The sequence below is a fragment of the Corvus kubaryi genome, unplaced genomic scaffold, assembly GCF_017639235.1.
Source record: "Corvus kubaryi isolate FWS band 111438036 unplaced genomic scaffold, C.kubaryi_AGA036_p1.0 133, whole genome shotgun sequence".
In the NCBI taxonomy this organism is placed as follows: Eukaryota; Metazoa; Chordata; class Aves; order Passeriformes; family Corvidae; genus Corvus; species Corvus kubaryi.
Window position 1 is genome coordinate 20,549,238 of NW_024580667.1, and position 27,491 is coordinate 20,576,728.

A 27,491-nucleotide genomic window follows, 5' to 3' on the forward strand; every position below is an offset into this window, starting at 1 on the left:
TGATGCTGTGACAAGCTGCAAAGAACAAGCTCTAAAGGTATGAAGTATAGAGAATAAAAAGTGTTGCCAGAATCCAGAAAATTCATTACTTTGTAATTCTACTCAATAGGTATAAAGCAAGAATTTTAATAATGGTGTTAAGTGAGAAAACACACCTTTAGAAATGTTTTTCTCTTTCATAAAAACTTAAAATTTTGTCTCGTTTTAACTAAATTATAACCCTACATGCTAGTTTAGACTGGTTGCAAGATCTGAGGTTTTTTACTTTATTCATTCTGATATTATTTAAAAAAAACTTAATTGGCCCCTAGAGTAGAATTAGAAGAAAGCTATTAACATTTCTCACAAGTGCTTATAATTATCTTTTTTAATTGTTGATATTTGTCTTCACTGATCTATATAATGATTTCCTATTCTAGTGATTTTATTATTATCAAAATAGTCTAGGTGAATTTCTTCCTAAGACTCTTAACTCTTCGAAGTTTACCACTGTTTTACTTTCATTTGGATAAGTATGCTGATGTTCAGTTTTGTAGATTCATGGTTGCCTTAATGTGACATTTTGAGGTAATTGATTGCACATTGGCAAAGTTGGATCTAGTGATCCAAATGAGTAATGAAATGACTTAAGGTAATGTTTTAACAATTCCTGACTCATTCTGCAAGAGAGCTTTCTCTTTATGGAGATTTAAGAATGCCTGTGAATTCTTGTGAAATATTGTTTTTCTTTTCTCATGGAAAACAAGCTAATTAGGTATATGGGCTTGAGAAAATCTTGATACTGTGTTCCCTGCCTGCTAGTAAGTTGAAGGCATGTTATTTTATCAGCTAGTTAGAAAACATTTTCTCTCTTTGTAGATTAAACCTGATAAAAAGCTGATACATATTTGGTAGCTAAAACCTGGCTGAACAGCAAGTCCCAGAGGGTCTGGGTCTAGCTGGAGGCCTCTCACTAGCAGTCACCCATTACTGGGCCCAGTATTGTTTAACTTATTCATATATCACCTGGACGATGGGACAGATGTTTCCTCAGCAAGTTTGGTGACAACACGAAGCTGGGAGGAGTGGGCAATATCCCAGAGTGCTGTGCAGCCCTTCAGAAGGGCCTCAACATGGTGGAGAGATGGACAGAAAAGAACTGCATGAAATTCAGCAAAGGCAAACGCAGGTTCCTGCACCTGGGGAGGAACAACCTCCTCCGGCAGTACAGGGTGGGGGCCGATCTGCTGGAAAGCAGCTCTGTGGAGAAGGACCTGGGTGTCCTGGTGGACAACAAGCTGTCCATAAGCCATCAGTGTGTCCTGTCCAAGGAGGCCAATGGTGTCCTGGGTTGCATTCGGAAGAACATTGGCAGCAGGTCAAGGGAGGTGATTGTGTCCCTCTACTCAGCCCAAGTGAGTGTTGTGTCCAGTTCTGGGCTCCTCGGGGCAAGAGAGACACAGAACTCCTGGAGCAGGTCCAACAGTGGGCAGCAAGGATGATTCAGAGACTGGAGCATCTCTCTTATGAGGAGAGTCCAAAGAGAGTTGGGCCTGTTTAGTCTTGAGAAAGGACAACTGAAAGGGGAATCTCATCACTGTCTACAAATTCTGAAGGGAGGTTGTCAAGAGGATGGAGCCAGGCTCTGCTCAGTGGTGCTGAGCAATAGTAAAAGAGGCAATGTGCAGAAGCTGAGGCACAGGAAGCTCCACCTGAACATGAAGAAGAACTTTTTTACAGTGTGGGTGGCCATGCAGGTTGCCCAGAGAGGTTGTGCAGTCTCCCTCACCGGAGATATTCAGAAACCATCTGGATGCAATTCTGTGCCATGTGCTCTGGACGTCCCTGCTTGAGCAGGGAGGCTGGAGCAGATGACCTGCTGTGGTCACTTCCAACCTGATCCATTCTGAGATTCTGATGTGGCAGTATTACAGACAAACAAAGAAAGCTGGCATTGTTATACTTTCTGTCTGTATCACTAGGTCAGCCATAGAATTCTGTTGCAAATAGAGCATACAGAATATTTCTAAATAGGTAGTTTCTGAAAGGTTTTATATTCTGACTGTATACTCTTGTACCCATCAAAATTCAAATAGTGCCAAAGGGTAGCAGCAGTAGGAACATTTATTTGGGCAAAGGAAAGATGTCAGAAGTCTCATTTACAAAATTCTTAGTACACTATCTAATTTATAGAACAAGATATTCTGGAACAGAAATCTTCTCAGCTTCAGAAAAAATATCAGAAAAAAACCTAAAACATTTATTTGTCTATTACTGGACTCAATAGAAGGTTGCTGGGAGTGCAGGAAGGAGGGAAAGAACTTCCTATTCAGAGCATGAACCCACAGCATAATGAGAATTGTTTCTGTATGTGGAGGTAGGGAAATCTTTTAAAACTGACAAACAGTACAAAGCATCTAATCTAATATGGTACATAATATCATAATTTGAAATCTGCTTCATTCTGGATAATTTCCAATGTTTCATTAAACAAGATAATTCCCTTTTTTAAAGCCCAGAACAAATATGACTTGAAAAAACTGAAGAAGTGTATGTGCTACTAATGAAAGACCTGTAGATCTTGAGCCCACTGGCAAATATACTTCTTGCTTCCTGCCATAACTGTCAAGTCACTCAAAAAAGTGTTTGTCAGATATGGAGCCAGTGTTTCTTTGTGATATGTCCAGCCACCATCTCTATATATACCACTCACACTTGTTGTCGCGGGTTCGGTTTGTAACCGGGCGGAAACACCAATTTAGTGTAGTGGTTTGGTCCAAAATACTCATTACTGTTTATCTGCTGTGAGATAAGAATTAGGAGAAATGCAAAACAGGCACCAAACTTGAAAGAATATGAAGAAGTTTATTAACAGACCTAAAAGAAGAAAAAAAATTATACCACCTTCAGAACTCTCCTCCTCCCCCCACCTTCCTCCCTTCTCCCACTGACGATGTGAAAAGACAACCCTTAAGATGTTCAGTCTGTTTACCACTTCCATAATAACCTTGTTCAGTCCATTTAGAAAGAGAAGTCTCTTCTTGCTCATGCTATGAAAACATTATCACAACGAGACAGCCGCCCACTTCCAAATATTATTCAGTCCATTTAGGAAGAGGAGTCTCTGCCTGCGTGTGAGTCCTTTCCCCCGACTTGCAGCTTTTCCCGCAACTGCTTTCGAGGGTCCACTCTTGAAGATTTTTGGGGTACAATTTTAAGGTTGAGCCGTTCAGAAACAAAAACAGAGGCCCTTCTCCTTCCCTGGGAGCAAAGGGTCTTCATCATCTTCATCGTTAGGACTATCTCTGGGAGCATCTCTAGGAACTGAGGTTTTCTCCTTTCCCATTTGGAGCAAAAGTCCTCATCTGGTTCATCTCTACGGACTGAGGTTTTCTCCTTTCCCGTTTGGAGCAAAAGTCCTCATCTGGTTCATCTCTCCCTGTCCAAACTTCTCATGAAATTACAGCTGCGTCAGCATCTGCCTATCTCAGCGCAGGTGCTTTTGCTCACGAGTTGAACACTCCACCCCCCAGATCTTCATGAAATGACAATGGGATACTCTGATATATCATAGCTTCACAACAGAATTTCAGCTTTAAGCATCTCCTCTCTCTCTTCCCTCAGGTTTTCAGCTCTTCACAGCAATAAAAGGGTTACTCTCACCTCGGCCTTGCAGCTTTGCAGCTGGAATGTTGAATTTTTCTTATCGCAGTGGAGAGGGGGGGGAGAGCCGAGCCGCTCCGGCTGCCCACGGCAAGGCAGTGGGGGGGGGGGTTCCACGGCTGGAACAGGTCCATCGGCTCCAGGATGGCCGTGGCCCAGCCCGGCCTGGCCCAGGCAGGGCCTGGCCGGGCCCGCTGGCCCCCACACGGGGCCTGCAGCCACCTGTCCCAGCGCCGGAAACGAGAGAGCCTGGAGGGGGAGTTTGCCTATTCTTAAATGTGGATCACAGAGGTGATCACAACTTTAAGTGGCTTAGAGAATTGTCCATATTCAAACTGGCCAGCTGATAGGTTCTATCAGTTCCCAGAGGAAACTGTAAGCACCCCTTAGCAAGGACGTCCCTTCCGGGACTATGCTTGCTAACCTATGACACTTGTGTAAGGTAGTACTAAAAGAAAAATTACAGTTGATGAGCAAGATACCCGAGAGACATGGCAACGACACCAAATCTCAGGAAAAATCTCAGACAATTGAAAAATCTCCCTCAAAAGTTTCAGAAACTAGTTTTGTTTAGTAATTGTTTGAGATGAACATATCCAACTGGAAGCATTCAGCCTATTCCCTTCAAGAACTGTGTTTGTGACAACAGGTATAATCTGTTCCCCTGGGAAAACTGAGAGCTTCTTAATTAGGATTCTGAGGGACCTCATTTGAAGGCTAGACTATATGCTTCATCTAATCAGAGAAATATTTCCTCATTAATCAATATCACTTCCAGTTTATCAAGATCAGACATAAGCCTTCCTCATTACTGGCAGAAGTTGGAGGAAGAGCAAAATCTGTTGTATCTTGGGCAGGTGAAAAGGCACGTGAGATCACCCTCCCACAACAGATTCATCTCACTGCTTTATTCTGGCAGATTGCAAAAGATAACAAAAGGAATGAACCCTACTGATTTTGGAGCTAAGAACCATCTGGGATGGAAAAAAAGTGAACAAATAATGTTCTGTAGGTTCGTCTGCAGCACTGGGTCAGACATATTGTAAAGGGAGTCCTGTTTGCCTTGCCAGGAATGGCAAATGGTTCAAGAGCATCTCTTGATGAATGGCAAGATCTCTGCCAAGGTGGTAATTATCAGACAGGATGTCTTCTGTATGTGTATTGTTTTCAGGAGTTGCCAGGATTTTTTATGTAGTTTCTTTATAATACAATTGTTAAGTGTACCAGATCAAAAAGGTATTTCTAGTCTATAAGGGTATCTTTACAGAGATGTTCTGAGGAAAAAAGGAAAAACTGGAGACATTGAAAAACATTGTAAGCTGAAATGCTGTTGTGTGAATTAGAAAACCAAAATTATTTATAGTGAACATCCATGCTTGTTTTTAAGTATTCACACCTGTGTGCTGGTATAAGAGATAAAGTTCTTCAAACATCTTCACACAGCAAATTCCTTTTTTTCTAGTTTCTATTCTGGGAAGTATTGTCAAACTTGAAATCAAAGTCTCAGTCCCCAGTAAAACTACAGTTGTTTTAGTTATACATAGTAAATATTAAATATCTGAAACATAATGAAGAAATATGTCAGTGATGGTTAATAATGATAAAATAATAAAATAAGGAAATCTTTCAGAACAAAAAGTGATTTTTTCTAATATTTTTTCTTTTAGACACTAGTGACATGCCCTTTCATTTGTAAACATGGAACCATTCATGCTTTATTTTGCCTTGGGAATCTCTGGTATGATTATTTAAGGAAAGTAATTTTGCTGGAATTAATATGATTGACAGCTAGCCAGTAAAAACATATAGGGAACCTCCTTCTGGCAAGAAAAGTGGTATGAAAAAAAGAAAGACAAGAAGAAAGATTTAAAAAGCAAAGTAATTTGCAGTCATATATAAAGCAGTGCTTTTAATTTGGATGTTGTGCTGTCAGTTGTTACTTAGTTTTCAAAATCTGAGCAATAATTTAATACAGAAGATTACTATCATGGTTGTAGAGATTTTGCACATAAATAGCACAATGTAACAGTAAAATGTCGCTGTTGTAGAGGATACAAAGCCTAGCTCTGTTATACTTGCCCCCTAGGCAAGATATTAATTATGTAAAACCTCCAGCTATTTTAATGTGCTGTGTGCATCTCCTAATAACACTAGACCAAAATTATCAAGAGGAGTTCATAGAAACACTGAGACTACATGTTTTTCTGTCAACAAATGCATCTCCAGCAAGCCAGGATATTTCTCACAAATATCACAGTTTTGATACAGAATGTTGTTTGAGGTAGGCAATAAGCTGTCTGCTAAGGCTTTTACCCCGAATTTTGGAACGTAGGACCAGGTTCCTGTTTTGCCTGACTTTTAATAATTTATTAAGTCAGTTTGTATTGGTCTTTTCCTTATGCAAATGTTTATATATTCCTTGAGGGAAAGTAAGAGAGACTAATTTGACAAAATAACAGTCATGGACTCAACTAGGATGTAAACCATCCTGTCTCAAATCTATTAATTGAATCAGAAAGAGAAGGGATAAGCTGTTCTGTGTTAAGTAGTTCTTAAAAATTGTGAACTATAATGCAATATTTCAGCTGTTGTACAATGTTACATAGCAGTTCATGTTTTGCCTTCCTACAAGGAAGGCTATATACAAATGAAAAAAAAAAAAAAAACCAAAGAGTGAAAACCTATCAAGTATTCTGAAATTTCAAGCTTCTCTTTTTTTTCCAAAACCTGTTTAAATAATATGGTAATTCTGGATTTTCAATACTAGTTTCTCTGAGGTAGTTTGTTTTTAAACATTTAATTCTTCTTTCTTGAAATGAAAAGGTTTTGTTGAAAACACATTGTGACAAGGAATATACACCCTCCATCTCTAATCAGCAGCAGTTGTGAATGAGGCTTACATTTTAAAACCCAATTTAAATTGCACTCATTGCTAGAGATGGAGGTGGTGATATAGCTTTATGCTTTTTCTTGTAGAAATTCTCTTGGAGGCTAATCGACCTCCTGATAACCTCTGCTGCCCAACAAAGCCATTCTGGACTAGATTTATTATGTAACAATCTCTGTCTGACATTTATGCACACAGCTAGTCCTGTGACAATCAGTAGTGCATTGAAGTAGTGTGCTTTTGAAATGAAGACAAACTTCTTGGGCATGATTTCTGAAAAAGGCTCCTGCTTGCCCCTGAGGATTGTTTTTCCCAGCTTGTTTTATAATATGCATTTTTTTCAAATGATTTTATTTTGTTAGTTCCCTATATAGGAATTTATTTTGAGGGCTGGATCCTCATCTAATGACGTGGTAGGGGTTACAATGGCTGCAATGGAACTATATTCCTGTATTTCAACAGTGGTTCACCTTTTTCTCCTTTACATCTATAGCCTGATATGCACAGAGATTTAGACATATAGGAAATTTAGAATATGGAGAAAAAAAACTATGGAAGGATCTCAGAACCAGCAGCCTGCAATATTATCGTTGCAAAGTAGGCAACAGAATGTCCCAAAATACTAGTTTTGCTCACTGCAGTGAATTTAGTTTTCTCTCCAGATCAGGTTTACAATGACCCAGTCCCAAGCAAGTACAGGATAATAACACCTCTGTCCTTTTCCCATTTCTGCTGTTCAAATCCTAGCTGACTGCTCTGCTGTGATCCTTCCACTTGGCCACAAGAAAATCCCTTCCCTGAACGCATGCAGTGACACACAACATATTAGATGCAATGTCAGCAAGTATTCTTTTATATGTACAGAGAGGAAACATCTGCCCTCTTCAGGCCTGACCGCTGGCTGTCCTTTCCCCTGGGACATGTAACCTCTTGGGCAGCCTGAGCCCAAAAATTCTACCTGATGCTGACACAGAAAGGACTTGTGCTTAACAGGTTTCCCTTGAAGTACATTTTGTAGAAGCAATTCTGGCTGCCAAAGAAATACAAACGGGAAAGAATAACTGAGTGCAACCAGGCATTTTTGAAACTTCTCTGAAATGGTTACCCCTGATGTCAGAAAATGGGTACCTATCGCCTTAGAAACTGGACTTTAAGGAAGTTAAGATTTTTTCCTTCTCTTCCAAATACAGTTTTTTAGCATGGCTGCTAAAGTAATCTTGAACCCTGCTTTTTTATTTCTGTTCAGCATAACAGGTTGGTGAGTAGAATTTTGATTCTGTTCTATACATGGCCTGCTTGTGTATTTCATCCATGTTTTTGAAATACAGCCTGCTTTTGTCCTAGAACAGAAATACTTCTGTGAGAAACAACAGATGTATTATTCACTTGCTTGAATTCTTATTATCTGTAATATCTTTTTTTTTTTTTTCCCAGTGACCAGGTGTTTGAAATTGGAGTATTAGATATTTTTGGATTTGAAGAATTTCAAAAGAATACTTTTGAACAGGCAAGTGTGGATGTTTTGCTGAATTTACTGTACCTGTTGTTAATTCTCTAATTGACCAGTTTTGATCACAATACAAATATACATGAAAGTGAAAATTTTCTCTTAAAATATTTTTTCCCATTATACCTATATGTGTATGAATTATATACTGGGTTTTGTCTTGTTGACAATTTTAAAATAATATAGTAAATATCTACTGTGATTTTGCAGAGGGGTAGTATCAGCACTGAAAGAAAATCTGAGGGAAATAGTGTTGTTTATTTTCATGCTTGTGGAAGTTATACTTCAACTACATCAGTGAGTACAAGGAGAATACACTGAATTGGAAGAAAGAGCAAGAGGTCTTCAGATGCCTTGGAGAAAAAATGAAATGAAAATGCTGCATTATGCTAAGTGCCATTACTGGCAGATTCACCTCTGTGTGACTTTACAAAAAATTGTATTGCATCCATGGAAAATAAATTGAAATTTATGCCACTTAATGCTTTATCAAAGTTTCTTTAAGATGTTTGCCTACCTTCAACATTAGTCACTGAACACCAGAGCTCTTGTGAATTACATATTTCAGACAGCATTAGTGACTCTATACAACACTCTCAAAGAGGTGTTTAAGTTGTAGTTCAGTTGTTCATTCATTCTGTAGTGCAGTGGAAGAAAATCAAAGCATAGAACAAAAAAGGCATAGAAAAGAATCGAGAAGGCATCAGCAGCAGCAAATGACTTGTTATTGTTTGAAATCAGGATTTGCCTCTTTGTCCCAGTCAGTCCATTTTTTTATGGCTCAACTTCCTCTTTCTAGTGAAACAGAAGTCATAGAGCTACATTAGTTCAGCTTGTATAGCATGTTTACATTGCTACCCAGTTTCCAAATATTTGAAAGCACATTATGGGTTTACCTGTACCTTCAAAAGAGCATGTAAGAAGGCAATAAAATAGATTCTAGTTTCCCTTTCACAAAATTCTTTTTGCTGTTACAGTTCTACCTTGCTTGAACATCTGCTGGATTAAGGACTGTTGATGTGTACCAACATTCCTAGGCATTTACTCATTGTGAATGCTGGCTTTGGGAGAAAATATAAAGTGAAAAATTAAAAACATTTTAACAGGCTGAGTATATGAGAAAAACAAAACCATAAGCCTCCTGATTAATAATAATAAAATATTCTATGCAATTTAAACGCTTCTCAAAAGAGAAGGGTTCATCTTGGGACTTACTGGTTATTTTTCTTTGACTCTGTTGTGCATTGCTTTTTTGTCATGAAACTCATAAAAGATCTGCAATTGACATCATGAAATACTATGAATTGTATTTTCAGAGGTAAGTAATTTTCTGCTTAGTAACCGCAGAAGATGCTTGAAGAGAAAATACAAGATCTAAGAAAAATTACTTTAAATGAATTTATTTTATGATTTCTGCATAGCAATCATGATAATTTCAAAGTCAAATTTGCATTTCTATTTTATTTTTCATAAATAAATATATTTCAAGAGACACTTACTCTCCCTTCACCTGGACTGAATGCATTTTGTTGAATAATATTAAGTAATATTCTGAGTCATTATCTCAGTACCAACTTAACTGCATTCCTGAAAAGACAAAGTAGAGAGTTTTTTATATGAACTCCATAATGTAATTAAGATTCCTAATTCCTCAAGTGATAGGTTGTAGCATCAGTGAAGAGAAGCCGTTTGTATCACCATGTGATACAAACTAATCATGCCGACTTACCCCAAAAAGCCTGAACTTCAAAGCTGGAGGTCTCTAGCTGTCTAGCCTCTTTCAGAGTCCTGCCTGGGCTCGTTAACCATTACAATAAACAGTCTTGGTAGCCGGGATAGGCTCCTCATGCAAAACATTGCATCATGTCTGCAAACACGCCCAGTGTCAAGCCCTGTGATTGCCGAATGTTAGCACTAAATGTTACAGCCAGACAGTGGTGGGGCCATAAAAATTATTTTTTAATCACATTTAGATTAGCATATTTTAAAATGACATTAGAAAGGTAATTTTATGGAATAGGAACCTTTTTCTTTTTTCAAATTAGTGTACGATAGGGCATTCTTTGTGATATCTGTTTTCCTGCTTTCTTAGAAAAATAATTGTGAGTGTTTTCAATAAAAATTAAAACCCCTTGATTGCCCAGAACTGGGGACATTCCACGTAGCTCTGTGAATCTTTCTGGTGCTTTATATCAGGCTGGTAGATAGACAGTTTAATATCATGATTAAGAGAGCAATAAGATAGTAAATCACATGCCAGTTTTAATAAACTGTGTTTGAAGATGGTTCAGGCAAACAGAGATGGACAAACCAGGTAGAATAACTTGTTTACTCCAGTGTTTGTTTTGGAATGACAAGGCATTAGAATATTGAAATATCAAAGTCAAATGAAGAATTGGTCTAGGAACAACTCATGAGCAATGCAAGGGAAGACAGCTGTCAAATGACTAGAAAAGTAAGATGAATTATGCCTACACAATGAACCTGATAAATTGTACAGGCAAAGTGATGTGACTGACAGCTTGTGGAGAGAAAACTTTTATAGACCATTGCAAAAAAGAAGGCATTAGAAGTTAAAAACATTATTAATTAAGTGTTCAGTTTTCCTTGTACTTGGTGAGCATTGCTAAGCCTTTATTGTATAGAACATATGTGATAAGTTATAAGAGCAAAAATGGGACATGTAGTTCTAAGATAAAAGCAAAAAAGTGTGTGGAATAAGCAATAGTGAGGTGAGTTCTGATTTTTGGTATGAAATTTAAAAGCTGAAAGACGGGGAACAATGTTTTTAGAAGTCACAGTCTGAAGGAGTCATTGCTCGATAAAGACTGAAAACTTCCGAATTACCAGGAAGTTACTGCTTTTACTGCTCATCAGCTGAGCTACGGTAAATGACTACAGTTCACTTTTAGCTCACCCCAATTACAGTTTACAATCACTTCCTAGAAGTGATCATTAGCTTGGGAACAGCATTTTCCTGGAGCAGCTGCATACCTGCTCTGCCAAAACAGCTTTCTATACAGCCGCACTGGAACATGGTCAGAAGCGAGCACAATTTCTCTTTCCAATTCTGTAGAGAAATGGCCTTCATTTTGTGGTCATTTCAGGAAATACTAGCACTCTACCAAAAATATCAATGGCAGTTTCCAGTGTTCAATGTTTTCTCAGGCTTCCCTGTTTGAGGGGGACTGTATTTGTTTACAGTTTATTCTGCACCCCTTTAAAACTAGAAGATATCTACTTCTCTTCTAGTAGAATTTAAAACTAGGTTAGATCTTATTCATGGCTCCTTAAGAGCACAACTCCAAATAGTACAGTCAAGGAATGCTACAATCTTCATACTTATGACAGTATATTTTTGACCACAGACTGAACAAACTCATGACCGATGAATATAACAAGCAATAAGCAGGACGGATAGTTGCCTGTACCATTTTGCCCCAGTTGTTTCTAAGAAAACTGTGTTATAGCAGAAGAACCAGACCTTAGAGTAAGTAAGAGTAGCTTTTCTTCCCCCTGCTGAAAGTCAAGTCTTTCTACAGAAATGGAAGTCTGTACTTGTAGATTCATCATAGAGAACAATAACACAATAAAGTAAAATTGGCACTAATAGTCTTTTCTGTCCAATATATAATTCAAGTGATAAAGTGAAGAAAGTATTTAGTTCTTGCTAAATTATATGTTTAGCTCTTGCATGGTATTTTACCTCTGTTGGCTTCTTAAGTTTTGCAGAGGAAAGTATGTATATATTATTCTTTTCTTAGGAAATATAAGTGATTTATCTAAACTAGTACTGCAGGTCACTGGAGCAGTCAAGTGTCTCTTGGCTCCCCCATTCAACTCCATACCCATTAAAGTACATGCACATTATCTGTGTGATGCAGTATAGCTCTGGGAGGGGCACAGCTTCCATGGCAGCTTGTTGCAGCACATCTCTTGCAACAGGAGTCAGCTGGCTCTGAGAGCAGAGAGCATTTCCTGCCCCTCTCAGGACTCCACTTCAGAGTCACTATGGTGAAGCAGAAGAGGTCGTAGGACCCAGCTGTTTTGGAATTTTCACTTATGTTTATTATTGTTAAGTATGGTAGATTTTAACTTTTCTGCATGTTATTTCTATGGTTCACTCTGCTGACACTACATTTCTGCCATATAATATTTCCTAGCCAAAACAACCATAACAGATTATTTCACATTAAATTTAATTGTCTCAGCCATTAGACTGCTTCTAGCTGTCCAAATGCAAGGTCATGCTGCCTGTTTTGTAGATGGATGGATATGAAGAGACTTAAGTCACATGACTTAACTTTTCTACAGTCATTGCAGTCTCAGTGATAGTTGATGAGGGGACACACAGTCGGGTTTCTGCATTTGGATAGTTTGAAAGAGCATTTCAAGATTTTTTTTATGCTGAAGAAATCAACCTTCTTTGGTTTTGCCTGTGCAGAGCATAGATCGATGGTCCTGTTTTCCTCTGTCGAATATGCAGCTGCTGGTCCACACTGAGCTGTTACTATGTAGGGACTTAATGCAGAACCTTCCACTGCAGTTCCCTGTGCTGGAGTACTCCTTATTCCCCATAGGATGATGGGCAGTACTTACAATGTTAATTCACTCTTCAACAAGGAAATATCATGTGTTATTTTTAAGTCAGAGTTTTGCTAGCCTCCACACACAGGAAGGTTTTAGCATCCTTGTTGTGGAGCAGCGAGAACCAGCTGATGCTTGGCACCAGGGAGCCAGGCAACAGGAGGACCCAGAGGATGGCCATGCCCTCCCTGATGGGCAGCATCTCTGGAGCATGGTGGACAGAGCCAGGGCCAGTAACAGCGCCCATCAGCAGCCCTGACATGGCAAGCAGCCAGATGGGGCTGGGACCCTGTCACAAACAGTTGGAGAAAGAGCTGGAAGCTGACACTGCCATGGCATCACCTGGGACTGGGCCTGGGCCCATTGGCAAGGAGTTGGTGGGGACCCCTGGAAAAGCTGAGCAGGGCTGTAAAAGCCTATCCCTTCCCTCAGGGGCCTGGCAATCCTGTGTTTTACTTTCTTCCTCAGTCTAGTTCCTGAGGATCTTACATTCTTCATGGCCTTTGTCATGGTGTACTCCTTCCTCTTCCTCCTTAGTCTCTTTGGTCTCCTTCCCAATGCACACATCTTTTTCCATTTATGCAGGACATTATTTTCTGTCCAGTATTCCAGCCAGCAACTGGAAGACTAGTGTTACTTGAATTTAAAGCTGGCTTATCATATACCTAACATTAAAATAATTATTTTTTTCTTTATTCTTTTACAGTAGACACTTTGTAGCCAAAAATAAAATAATTTATCTCAAATTGGGATTCCCAGCTCAGTTCAGTTTGTGATTGGTGAAATACTGCACAACAACATTTAATTGACATCTTGCTTTTCCACAGTAGCATCCTTTTTTGTCCCATAGTAGTTAGTTTCTGGCCAGCATTATGAGTGATTTTTTTTATTTTTTATTTCAGTTTCAGAACAATTCCAAACTCTTTCAAGGAAAGATTGTTGTGACCATGTTTGTTTGTATGTTTGTTTGTTTAGTACTTTCCTATTTATGAAAACAGGTGGGGAATTATTCCACTTTGTCTTGAAATTGTCTCTTTTTTGAGGGGTGCTTCAGACCCTCCTTTGTGGAAGGTTTCTCAGGTGACACCTACCTGTAGTAAAGTTTTAACATAGCACCAGCTTCTCTTTTATGTTATTTGAGGAACACAGATCAGCTAATGGCAATTGATCCCAGAAATGACACCGAGTCCTGGTGAATTAAAGATCTTCTGACAGAGGTAGAAGGACTATGTCTGAATTTGTGTTGGAGCTGCATGGAGAACAAGAAATTTGTGTTAGATCCTATTAGCCCTAAAATGCAAAGGAAGAAATACAATGGTTCTGATTTTGCAATAAATACCTTAGAAATATTCCGATGGGTACTATACATAAAGAAAAGGATTTGGAAATGTTTGGGTAGCAGATACAAAGGGGAACAGCATTCAAGATACTCCTGAAAAATAAGTGAGTGTCGAGCTTAGGTTTAAAAATATTTTCTGAGTTCAACCTCAGAAAAATGATGATTCTGTGTTTCATTATCTTAGAAATTACATTTTTGAGAAATGCTAGGGCACTTCCTTGCAAATTACATTTGACATTGTAGCTTCATCATCTCAGCCCATAAATTAGGGCCTGATAGATGTGTTGAAATGGCAGCTGTAAGCTTTACTCCATGCTCTGAATACACATTCCTTGGGAGAGTTAATCCTTCTCCATGACCAAAGGATGTAAATGAGCTTTCCAAAGGGTCTTTGCATCCATCTTTTCCTCACTGAATGACAGTACCAAGTTTTCTTTCCTCAAATTTCCTTTTTTGGTAATGACTTTTTCAAATAGGTCTAAGAGCAGGAAAAGTGAACAGAGTGAAGAGCAGGAAAATGTCACTAGTCATGGGTGCTTTTCTGTCTTCAGAGCACAGTACAGTTTTGGTATTCTGCCTAAACTTTAATTTGGATTGTACTTAGTGGTACTAACTGGTCAAATGTGGTAAAAGGAGAGATCAAGCTAACACTGTCTAATGTGATGAATACTTACTGCTTTTGCCAAATGCCACTCTGTTATTTTCCAAAATCTACAATTTGGATGGTGCTGCAAGTTGTGGTTGGTTTTAGTTTGTTTGTTTTTTTTTTGTTTTGTTTTAAATACTTGAACAAGAATAATTTTTTCTTCTAATTATATTCTAAAAGGACTTCTTAGAGAAGACTTGGACAAATATATGGTGTGTTTATTTTCACTGAGACATGATAGTGAGTTAAGGTAAAAAAGACTGGTAGAAAGAGAAATACTTAGAAGACATAGTACAGAGCCCATGAGATGCATATCAAGAACAGTTTAACAATGATTAATGACAAAAATGTTGTAGGTAATGTTGAGTAATGCTGCTAGATAAAGCAAATACAGTTCTTAAAGATATTCTCCAAATATTTGTTTTAGGTAAAAATTTGAGGCTTTTTTTTTCTTTTTAGTTACTGTTATATTTCCATTGAATTTACATGAGTACAGTTAAATGCATATTTGAAAAAATGTAATTCTATGAACTTTTCAAATCTTTGGACAGAAAGTACATCACTGTTTTATATAATACTTAGAAGACATGAAACAAAAGAATTTGGGTTCGCAAAGCTAGTTTAGTTCATATTCATCCCATTTCTACATTTCAGCTACTTTAACTATTATGTCAACCTGTGTCAAGCTTTTAATTTGAAACATTTTATTACCTTTTCCCAGCATGTTGTATAAAACATGGAAATGGAGAAAGATCTGATCAGAATGTCTTGCTTTCCAGCAGTCCCTGGCTGGTCTCCTGGTTCTCGTTCTGCAGAGCTGTTCTCTCAGCCACTACTTGAGAGAGCAGCTTTGGAGCAGTTTGCAGTTTGTGCAAGTGCTTGAGCTGCCTTTCTGCTCTGGTCTGCAGTACCTTAGTGGCACTGTGGCGTGCCTGCCAGTCCGGGTGACGGTGTTGTTTACGTTGCTAGGAAGCACCCCAGTGCATGCCATAATACACTGGTTGGTAGAATTTAAAAATTTGTTTTTTCTTTGCCATCCAATCATGCTATGTATTAATTTTTCAACAAAATATTATTCCTTTTATTTTTCTACTTAAAACCAATGCTATTTATCAGATCTTTTGAAGATGTGTCTAAGACAATCTTTCCTTCGTCTCAAATTGTGTAGTTCAGTAATTTTGCTGCAGTTAGGTTCTCAAACACTTCCTTTTTTTTTAAATGAATTTGAAGGGACTGGCTCATGATAAAAAGTCAGCTTAAGTTTATAGAGATTTTGACAGCTTTTCTTATTGTAGAATACACCTTTGTAATGTTGAATGACCTCATTCTCTAAATAAGTCACCTGCAAATAAAAATATATACAGCATGCATCATTTTAAGGCTTTACCATATCCTGCAAAGTATAAGCTTGTCTGCCTTATAAAATAATTTTTACAAGCTCCTGGAAAGATTTTGTAATTGGAATTCCAGAATTGATCAGTAAAACATATTTTGCCTGCACAGAGTTAAAAAAGCTGTCTTTTCCACAAAATAAGTAGGTACTGGAAGTCAGGTGTATATTTCTATTGTTAATAAAACTAGATAACAATCGGAAGGTTTATAAATCCCACTTGAAAAGAAATACTGGTTTTATTCGAGGCTGTCTTTTGTCTGCACTGTCATGCATTAGTAAAGACAGTTAATAGTAGATGTTTGGTTGTAAAATGAGCTTTGTCTCATTTCTTCTTGCTGTTTTTCACACTAGCCCATTGCATTGTATAGCAAGTACAAGTTGGCTATACTAACAAGAGGTGTTAATGGAAAATTCAGGCAACTCTTACACATTAATTGGTTTCTCTTCCATGTAATTTTAGGACTGATCTAAATATTTCATACCTTTTAATATGACTTGCTGGTGCCATTGCTTTTGCACGCTTTGTTAATGGAAGATCCAGTTAATGGCTGGCCAATACAAATATGAGACTGGTTTAGACTGAAAAGAAAATGCATGCAGGCATTCCTTGTATCATTCCTCATATGAAGTGTTCTTCCACCCTTTTAGGAGTTTCTGTTTTCTTAAGTTCTTAGTCATAGTTAATGTAGGATTAGAGGAGGTTTTCAAATTTTCAACTAAAATTTCCACTTTAATGCCAAAAAAGCAGTTAAAACGTTTATTCCACAAGATTTTAAATATTTACTTGTTTTTGCAGGTGAGCTTTGAATAAAATACAAAAGCACACAAACAAGCTGATACAATTCCCACCTGTTTTTAATTGAAAATAGATTTCTGTGAATCTATTGTTTTACATCCTATAAGGCAATCAGAGAAAATATTTGAGGAGCTTCTACACTATTTATCTCTCCAAACTTTGAACTTTTCTATGTAACACCATTTTCTTGCTAGCCTCCCCTTAGAATATCTATAAAATGGAGAGCAACATCTAGTAAAATGTCCCTAGGTGTTTTATGTATTTTGGTAAAACACAATGAGTTCTTCAGAGACTGCTTTAGACTTCAGTGACATTATATGTGGAAACAATTTTGTCTTTTCTAGCACTGAACTATAGACTCAGGATCTTAAATTCGTAGGGTTTTTTTTTCCTAAAAACACATTGTATTTATATAACCTTCCTGAATACAAAAAAGCAGAAGAATATTAAATTTAACCATTTATATGTAGAGTTATCCTACTTTATTCAATGGAATTAGTGTAAATTTGCTCTGTATTTGATAATGCTGATATTTGATAACTCTTATGTGGAATGCACAATGAACTGTTCAGGCAGAAAACTGTGTATTCCCAATTTAATAGTAATAGCTGTTAAAATCTAAATTTCCCTTGGGTCTTCCCAAATCTGTGGCCTACCGAGAGGTAACATATTGTGGATTGACATTTCATCAAATTCAATATTAGACATGCAGTAAAACCTACATCAATGAGTTATCCAGTAAATGTCTAATACTCATTTTCTTTTCATTTTACAATAGCTGTGTGTCAACATGACCAATGAGAAGATACATCAGTACATCAATGAGGTGCTTTTCCTACAAGAGCAAGCAGAATGTGTACAAGAGGGAGTTGCCATGGAAACGATGTATTCTCCTGGTAACCATACTGCAGCCTTGGATTTTTTCTTTCAGGTAGTTTCCAGATCCATTTTACACCATGTATGTTTATTCACAGTCTGTGCATGTTAGACAAATACAAACTTTTCCTTGCATTTTCCAATTTATGAATCTTCAGACATGGTTACAGGTCAAAGAGGCCACAGCTCAGTGGCTCACAGAGTTCACTAACAGTTCAGGGCTGAGGAAGATGCAACAGAAACTCCCTGCCTGTACTAATTCATGTGTAGCATCTGTGCACCGTGGCATGGTGACTGAGCTGCCGTAGGACTGACAAGGCTCTTTTGTGAGCCTGACAGTTTCTTTAGTGCCTGAAACTTGTTTCTGGAGTACAACTTCTAAGAAGCAAGTAACACAATCAGTTTCTAAAAGATTGTCAGTAGTGACCATTTTTGGCAACTGAAATACTGTTCCCTACATTTCCTATAGAAGAACATGCCTTGAACACTTAAAAAAATATTTTAATCTTTTATATTTTTCCTTTGTTTTTGAGGTGATTTATATTTCTGTTTACTAAATTACAAGCTGTGTTACTCTACAAGGAAGAACTGAAATTCTATTGCTCCTGTATAAAATGAGACAAATCTATTTTTCATTTCAGAAGCCATCAGGCTTTTTGTCAATGCTGGATGAAGAAAGCCAATCTATTTGGTCAGTGGAACAGAGTCTTTCTAAACGCATTCAGTCTTACCTGGATACATCAGACACAAATACAGTCTATTCCTCCACGAAAGATGGAAATGGTAACCTTGCCCCAAAGGATCTGGGCTCCACCTTCACTGTTATGCATTATGCTGGGAGGGTAAGCTGTTTGAATATCATTTACATGCAGTTAATAAAAAAAGTAAACAAAACAAAATTTTACATGGCTTCTCCAACTCCTGGCTGTAAATAAGATTTCACTGTCAAGTGATAAATTTTCAGAGGACAACTTAGAATCTCAATGCCATGTCTAGTGTATAAAAGTGTAGCTTACATCACAGCATGCAGGATACAGGCTACCTAGTTCTGGCTCCTGAATTTTTTCTTTGTTGTAAGCATTCCATATAAAGGGGGTGATTCAAATCCCTCAACATAAATGTTTAATGCCATTTTAGTTGGCTTCACTTTGTATACTGATGTGGTTCCAGAACAGTACAGGTTCCCTGTAGCTCCTCTGCTATATATGTAGATACCTGGGTTACCAGCATAAATCTGGTAAAAAAAATCAAAAATAAAACCCCCACTTTTTTTTGTTAGTAGTCATTTTTTTTTTCCTAGAAAAGCCCAGAACATGCTAAATGTCTTTCAGTATGACTATAAAATTAGATTAGTATTTTTCTTATTCCCCTGCCTGCAGTGTTCACAGGAAAAGTGTAATCAGTTCGTTTAAATAGGCTTCTTACCCTTTCCTTTCCAATACTTCATTTTCACATTGTCCCCACAACCACCCACAAGTCAAAGCAAGCAAATTAGATATGTGTTAAAAGGGTTAGTAATTTTTTTAGATAATCTGACGGTGGTAAAAATGAAGACAGATCTATTTTGTGGCTCCCCATTTGGAAATGAGGCTGATGGAAGTCTTGAGTTGTGTTTTGACACAAGCAATTTGTTCCTGCCCAGTGATAGAAATGCGGTCATTATGAAAAGGACTATTTGAGTAGTGCTTAAGTTCCTAACCCAAATACTCTGAATAACTCCCTGTAAGTTCTTCTTTCGTCACAAGGCCATCGACTTGGAATCAAATTATTTGCCAAAGTTAAGTGGTTTGAATACCTCCACTACTGGGACTTGTCGGTAGGAATGTGGGGCACACAGTGGTTAGATAACAGTACAACCAAGATTTTATGAAACTTACTAGGAGTTCAAGGGATGGAATAAAGAACTGACCATGAACTTCAGATATTTAATTTATAAGCTTTTTTTATACTTGTTACATAAGTATTTTTTAATGCAGTTCTGTTAAGACAAATTTATCATAAAAGTTCAAAAAGATTCCACACCCAAAAACTTGACATGGAAGCAGCAGCACGGCATCTACATTAAAATCACAACCAGAATAATAAGCACATTTCTTCAAAATGAGAGAAATGTTTGCCTTATTCTCTGAAGAAGCATTCAGAAGATTTGTTAAGACCAATATTTCAGGTGCCTAGTTCTGAAAGTTAAACTGTGAGTGGTAAAAGAGGGCACTTCTCATTAACATGTGTTTTAGCCTTGAATGGTTGTTTAGATTTTTGTTTTATAACATAGACACTTGGTTTGACCTTTTCCTAATAATAGTAATGACATTTAATCTGAAAGCGCGAACAAATAGACAGCTCTCCAAGTAATGTAAATCCACACATTCTTTTGAAGTCAGTGGAGATCCTTTGATTTACATTGGCCAGGAACTATTCCAGTCAGGTTGTTTTTTGCGTCCTTACAACAGTTAAATGCTTAGCCCTGCCAAAACAAAAAAATCCTCTTGCAAGTGCTTAACTCTTCTTGCTTTAATAGTAATTGAGCTAAATCCTTAAAGACACTTGCATTTTTGGTATCTTGTGGAACTGTTATCTAGCTATCATAGATTGAAATTTCCAGTGCTTTGTGATATGTATTTATATAAGCTTTGATGATACAAATTGAGTTTATTCTGAGACTAGTATGTCTTCATATGTTGAGAACATGAATATGGAAAGCTCAGATTTTAAAACTGTTGATGCTGTTCTTTAGATAGTGCTATTACTACATTTAGCAGCTTTTTATAGAAGTCATTGGTGATATATGCTTTATGAAAATTGTTAAAGGATGAGGCTTTTAAATATATCAGGATTTATTGGCACTCAAAAATAAGAGTTTCATATATAAAGTATCAATATAGTTTTGCAGGTTTTGAGAACCGTTTTTATAGTCTGATATCAATTAAATGGGTCTAAAGTAAGTGCAGTGTAAAGCCATCTTACCCTGCACTGTTGCCTTCAGAGATCTGCAAATTTAAAATGAGGGGCTCTCACTTACCACAGTTTTCACTGAATTTCACTCCGTTAACTTGATAAAGCTTCTCCGTATTTACATGAAAGATGAATCAGACCTAGATGTTAGAGAAAGAATTACCAATAAATTGTGACAGGTAATCAGACATAAAAGTCTTCACTTCTAGCATTAATCATTTATGTTCAGGTGATGTGTCTAGGCTGGCAGTTGAGGAGGAAGTCACACTGAATGCAACAGGCTGTGTGTTAGAACGTGAAGGCAAACATCCTGATTTCTCTGGGTAACAAGAGCTGTAACTGCAATGTAGTTCACAGCCAGTTTTAAAGAGCTGCTACTCTGAGGCAACTAGGAAAAAAAAAAGCTAATATTCTATGTTGGCCCTGGTATGAACCTCTTATGACTCTTGTAATTTGGGCTTCTTTTTATCAATAGTGTATGGATGTAGGTCAAAGTCCAGAATGAGCTGGATTAATTTCTTTACTCAGACATGTGCAGTAGCTATTTTAGCAACTCAGAAGTGCAGTTAAACTGGAAAATGCAGTAATTAAAAATACTTCCTCACTGAAAAGACCTACTTTTGTATATTTAATTGAGATTGACAGACAGCTTTTTTGTGAACAAAAGTGATATATCTAGCTTTATATTATGAGATAATTACAGATGATACATATGTGTTCATGCAGTTTTAAAGACCTCTAATATGTTCATATATTCTGAAATTTTGTGTCAGGATACTCATAAAAAAATAATCTTTTCTTCCACTATAGAGTCTTTTTGATTGATTGTAACATGAATTGGGAGGTATTTCCCATTCCCTTAAGCTTCATGCTCAGCAACTTTTCCTAAGACTAAAATTGCCATATTATTGACCCAAGCACAATGAGCCTTAGACCATCCCAGAAAAGGCAGTACTGAGAGAAAAAGAGAAGAGATAATGGGTCAGAAGTAAAGGAAAGAAAGCACGAGGTTGAAGTGAGACAAAGAACGCACATGAGGCTCAAAGTAACATGTAAGGGGGGGAAAAAATTCCAAATAATTTGGAATCACCGCTTGATTTTCTGGCTGAATGAATACTTTAAGAAAGTCTGCGTGTATGATACGATTCTGAGAGACCTTGGATTTTTTTCTTATTTTCTTGTCTGTTTTGGAGGGAAGAAAGAGGAAACAATATGCACAAGTTAGCTTCTGCACATGTAAGAAATCAGATATTTTAGTTGAATCTGAGAGTGAATATTGTTTCACAAAAATGTGACAGAATGATCCAGTGGAAAAGAGAAAATTAATTTTGCCTCATTTCTCTCGAATTTTGCTATTATGCCTGAACAAGATTAAATCTGTCTGTTTCTGCATGGGCAATATGATATATTGCTTGTGAACACACACGAATACATGCTTAGCAAAGGCCACTGTGAGCATCAGTACTTTATCATATCAAGTATTTTACTTTATCTCCCAGTTTTAATTTTACAGCTGAACAGAATCCTACAATGCCTTGACACATTATGAGTCTTTTCTAAGAGCTGTTTAATGTCTTGGTATCTGAGTGCTGTGAGACAGAAAGCTTATCTGTTTTGTTCAGGCAGAAGGTAGAAGAGAATGATCTAGGGGTTTTATGACTTAAATAAAAAAATCCTGGTGAAAGGCTTTATCTGAATTTTGTTTAACACATTTCTCTGAACACTGGCAGTCTGATTTCTTCCAGAAAAATTCTGCTCATCTGGGGCATTGCTTTGTTTCTGATGCCTGATATGAATGTGAGTATCCTGAGATGCTTCTCGCAGAGACTATCTGTGGGGGAAGAGGCACACACTACACCTTGCAAGCTTGCCTTGAGGTAGCAAAGGGCTTTATGGGTCCATCTGACCATCAGCTGAAACTATCCTGAGAATCTGTAATACTGAATGTTTAGGCTCTTTTATTGATAACATTAATATTTACATTGTGGGCTCTCACTTAAGGAAGGGCTTCACATGAATTATATCTTTGAACTGTTGGGCATGTCAGTAGCCATGATTTTTGAATAACATTTCAGTCATTGAACTTTCTCAAGGACTCAAAGTTCTTTATTTTTGAAAATTTTAGGGAAGAATTAACATATCAATAAGTAAATCAGAAATATATTGTCTTAGCACATTGCCAAGAGACTCAGCTTTACCTAGTAGTGGTATTTAACATACCGGTATTTGAGATAATGATCTATTTGCCCCATTGTTCATGTGATCTGAATAATACATTATCATAATTTAAGGTTTCTGCTGTTTAAATTAAACTTGAATTTGCAAATTAGATAAGCCCCTTGTCACTGTTTGCCTTTCTACTGTTTTGGCTCATCCTACTGTAATAAACCGACCAGACATAAAAACCAACTTCTTTGCTCTATAATCCAGTGCACATAATGTTCCTTTAAGTGCAGATCAGCGTCTTTCATTTCTCAGCTACCTGTGTATCAAAAATACATCTCAGCTGTCAGCTCACCTTCACCAAGGCAGTCTTCTCTGAAATGCCTTGTATATCCCAGGCAGACTCTGAAACTGAACCTCTAAATCAAAAGACAAAAGGAGATGGATTAATCAATAAGGATGCTTTCATTTTCTCTATTTTTTCCTCAGGCTGAATCCCCAGACACAACAATCAAATCAATCTTGTCTAAGCTGTACCAAGGCCTATAAAGGCTACTTGACATAGATTCTGGTTCTCACGCAGGCGTGACAGTCATGCTTTTTTCTCCCTTTCTCTCTCTATTTCTTTCTTTAAGTACTCTTGATTTGGGATTCTCAGTTACAGGAGAAAATGATAAAACACTTCCCCCCACCCTTCTATTTTGTTTCCAAATACTTCCTTCTTTCAAAATGCTATTCTTTCAAAGTGTTAGAGTAAGACTCCACAGACTATAAAATTATTTAGCTCACTCATTGCTTAACAAGGCTTGTTTTGGGAGGTTGATAAACCCAGTGATCCTTAAAAAATGTCACATGCAAGCATATCACTCACATTCAAGTACTGGCAGAAAATTAGAAACTGCAAGTGTCTCTCTGTGCACTAAATTGTCCTTGGACATGTTATCAAAAATTTCTCTTTTACTACATGAACTAATTATTTTCTTATTAACTAAAATTTAAAACACAGGCAAAAGTGTGAGTTTCTGAGTTACATTTTGCTACTAAAATAGTAAAATTTTCCTTTTTAACTATGAATGCAGCCAAATTGTTCTTATTATTCCAGGTGGCGTCTTCCTAGCTTGTTTTAGGGTTCCTGCCAAATCTGCCATTAACCATGAGCTTTTTTGGCCTATCACAAGATATGAAAATTATTTACCAAAAAAAGAAGAGTATTTTAAGGAATTGATGAAAACTATGTGTAAAGGTGGTCCTGTTGATAAAGTATATTGGGATATCCAATAAGCTTGGAGAAAATCCCTTAAGCGAGGCAGATGTTATGAGAGAGGATACTTTAGTTCAGAAGAAAATATGCACACTCTTCTGATTTTCTGGCATGAAGATAATTAATGAAGCAAAGAGGAAAGAATATGTAACAAGGTAAGAGGAATATGCAGTTCCCAAAGTCAGTTTGGTGCATATCTGATGAGTGTCCTGTTTCTAGGTGTTTTACCTCTTACTTTTATCTGGTACTTCTCATGGTATTAAAACCAGCTATGCCAACTTAAATGACCAGAAAACAGGTTCAAAACAAATAAAATCAAGGTTTTTTTATCATACTTAGCAATTAGTGAAACTCCTTGACCCAGAGTCTTAAAAGGTGCTGGAAATGCTAATGAGTTCTGGAAAGAGAGATTTGAACAGGAAATGCAGGTCAAGAGATTCTAAACAAAGAGGTGAGATACAGCCTGCAGGACAAGCACCTTCATGGGCAGAGCCCTGAAAGCTCAATGTTAAGCTCTCTTCCTTTATGAACTTAAATTTAGAAGGAAAGCAAATCCCTTTCTTGTTTTAATCTCTTACAGTGAAAGAAATGTAGTGTGGAGCAGCACACTTTTTTTTTTTTTTTTTCTTTAATAAAAATAGCTCAGCTGTTCAGATAGTATATAAAGGTCTTGTTTCCTTTGGCTAACACAGACACATAGGTTTGCATACTGTCTACTCCCAAAAAGTTCATCACGTAAAGCAACATAAAGCAAACAACTGCAATAAATGGAAGTGACAATAAGGAGTATGTTTTATAATACTGGACCCACGATCTCAGTGAGTGCACATTTCCTGTCTAAAGCATGCCATATTTGCTTGTTTTTGTCTCCTCAGAATAGCTATCCACTGTGCTTGAGTACCAGCCAGTGCAGAGTTTGGGCCAGGTTTATTTAAGAAACACAGTGGAAGAAAACTGAGGGAAATAGATGGGCTTTAGGTTGCATGTAGGTTGGCATCTCTGATGAGGGCAAGATTAAATTAACGAAATTGTCAGCTAGAAAAGGACTTATTTCTTTTTCTATTTTGTGGGACTAGCAATGACTATGGAACCCTAGAGTGTCATTTCATTGAGTCAGTTTTCATGTCTTTAGGCAGTGAATTAATTTACCAAGTCTATGGGAAAATTGTTAAGAGCGTTAGCAATTTCCTCATAAAAGGGAATCCTCCTAACTTTTATCTATTTTATGTGATATGAAATATGTCTTATAAATATAGTTCTAGAAGTTTGTGATGTATTATACCAGCATCAATACTGAAACTTCTCCCTGTTTCAATCTAGGCATTTAATCATAATATGCTATCTCCCACTGCTGTACTTACCTACTCTTCCCACCAATACTAATTCTCTTCTTCTAATTTAGTCAAAGCCCAAGACACTCAATTAGGAACTGACATTATGGATTTGTCATATAAGTTCTGTTAATTACCTTTTATGGTATGGTACAGCATTCATGTTGAGTACACTAAAAGCATTTAATAGTATACTTAAAGTATTCTAATAGTTTGCTAACTGTGTTGTATGTTCTCAGGAAATGCAATTAGAAAATACATAACATTGCATCTGTCATGGAAAAGAATCATAATTCCCTTGTTATACCTTTTTCATGTCAGATGCCATAGTAATTACATCATTTGACAATTACTCACTCTAACAGTTTATACACTTCCAAGTCATATAATTTCTTTTGTGAGCAAGATAGCACTGCATAATTGTCAAATGACCCAATGGAAAATTAATGCACTGATTAGTGTTACTAATCTTAATTATATATTTACAGCTTTATTAAATGTACAAGGATAAAATTTCCCCAAATACCTAAGGGGTTTAGGATATAGATCCAATACAAAAAATTAAAGGCTTTAGATAGAAACATGGTCCCAAGGTAAATAAAACTGAACTATATTCTAAGTTCCTATTAGTACCTGCCTAATCATGCATGTACTGAAATCTGTAATTTTCTTCCTTTTTCACTTAACAGTTCCCTTTGGGTTCTACTGCTGTGCAAGCCAGAGCTTCTTATATCCAAAGTCTGTAAATTAGCTAGTTGTTTGTCTTCCATCCCCATACAAAGTTAAGAAAACCAAAACAAAACAACTGTGCTCGGTGACTGCTTCCTTGTCTTAGTGCTTCTTTTCTATACAGTGTCTTCAGGGATGGGCTCAGTACTAAAAGAGACATTTGGTTGTATTTCTTCATTTTGGATTTACCCTTAGGACCTCTGGCGAGAACTCGGACTTTGCTCAATTTTTAGAGTGCCAACCGCATGTGTTATAATTTATCTGCAGTCAGATGACAGATGCAGGCACAACCCAACTGTCTGTTCTTGAGATCATGACATCAGGCAACTGAGGTGACCCAAAATCCTTATGGGTGTAGTTGTTAGAAACTTGAATGGGATTTGTGCATAACTGATAGACTGGACTTGCCTCCAAAGGATATGTTTGGAACTTGTCCTGCGTGTGACCTGGGACTCAGATTGCTTTGTCATGGTTGGTGGGGACAGTTTCCCATTGGCAAGGAGATCTGTGATCTGGGAGTGACTTGTTCATCCTACAGGGAAAGCAATGTTTAGGGCTCTGTCTCCTGCTTTACAGTACATATTTGATTCAAAGCCTTGCATTGTGGAAATATTTTAAAATCAGTCCACTGAAATTTCTGTATAGTTGCAGAGGCACATAGTGTTCAACAACTGGTTCTTCTGGTCAATATTGTTGGCACTTAGAAAATGCCAAAAGATACTACCTGGTGCCAGCCTTTAACTGTCGAGTGGAAATAAGCATAGCTTCATTTCTACTGCTGTGAGATTTATAAAAGATGCATTGGTCATGACTAATGATGTCACAATATTCTATTATAGGTTACATATGAAATTGCTGGTGCGATAGAAAAAAATAAAGATTCCCTTTCACAAAATCTCATATTTGTAATGAAAAGTAAGTAAATGCTTTTGTGATTACTGTTGTTAGAAATCAAGATGTTATGACTCGATTTTAATTTTCGTTTTAGTTTTAAGAGACATTTATATATTTTTTATTTCCAGTAAGAAAAAGTCACCCTCATCTTTATGAAGTGTGTACATACAGTATTGTTTGAAATACGCTCTAATTTAAAAGCTTTTAGATTCATGAACATAAAGCATCTTTATCATGTGATGTGATGTAGAGAACAAGAAGGTGTAGTATGATAGGTGAGAATGACTTACAGAAGACAATGAGTATGAACGAAAGCAAAAATAAAGCTCAGAAAATAGGGAAAGGAAATTAGGCTCCCAAAATCATAGAGGCTGCAGTGGGATGTGCTCCACTGCTCAAGTACCCTTCTAAAAGCAGTAACTTGTGGGCGTTCTTATGTTTTTCAGTGAACAGATACAAATGTCCATTGAAATGCAAAATTAAATGCC

The 27,491-nt window shown here is 37.1% G+C and overlaps 1 protein-coding gene across 6 annotated transcripts in view; it reads left to right on the forward strand.

The window, feature by feature from the left end:
* Positions 1-27,491, forward strand: part of MYO16 (myosin XVI) — a 367,375-nt gene that overhangs the window by 254,724 nt on the left and 85,160 nt on the right. For all 6 annotated transcript variants that reach the window (XM_042038442.1, XM_042038458.1, XM_042038424.1 and 3 more), the window contains exons 21-24: positions 7,964-8,036; positions 17,576-17,728; positions 18,315-18,515; positions 26,949-27,024. In XM_042038442.1, the coding sequence (XP_041894376.1) occupies positions 7,964-8,036; positions 17,576-17,728; positions 18,315-18,515; positions 26,949-27,024 (503 nt within the window). The remainder of the gene's footprint in view (positions 1-7,963; positions 8,037-17,575; positions 17,729-18,314; positions 18,516-26,948; positions 27,025-27,491) is intronic.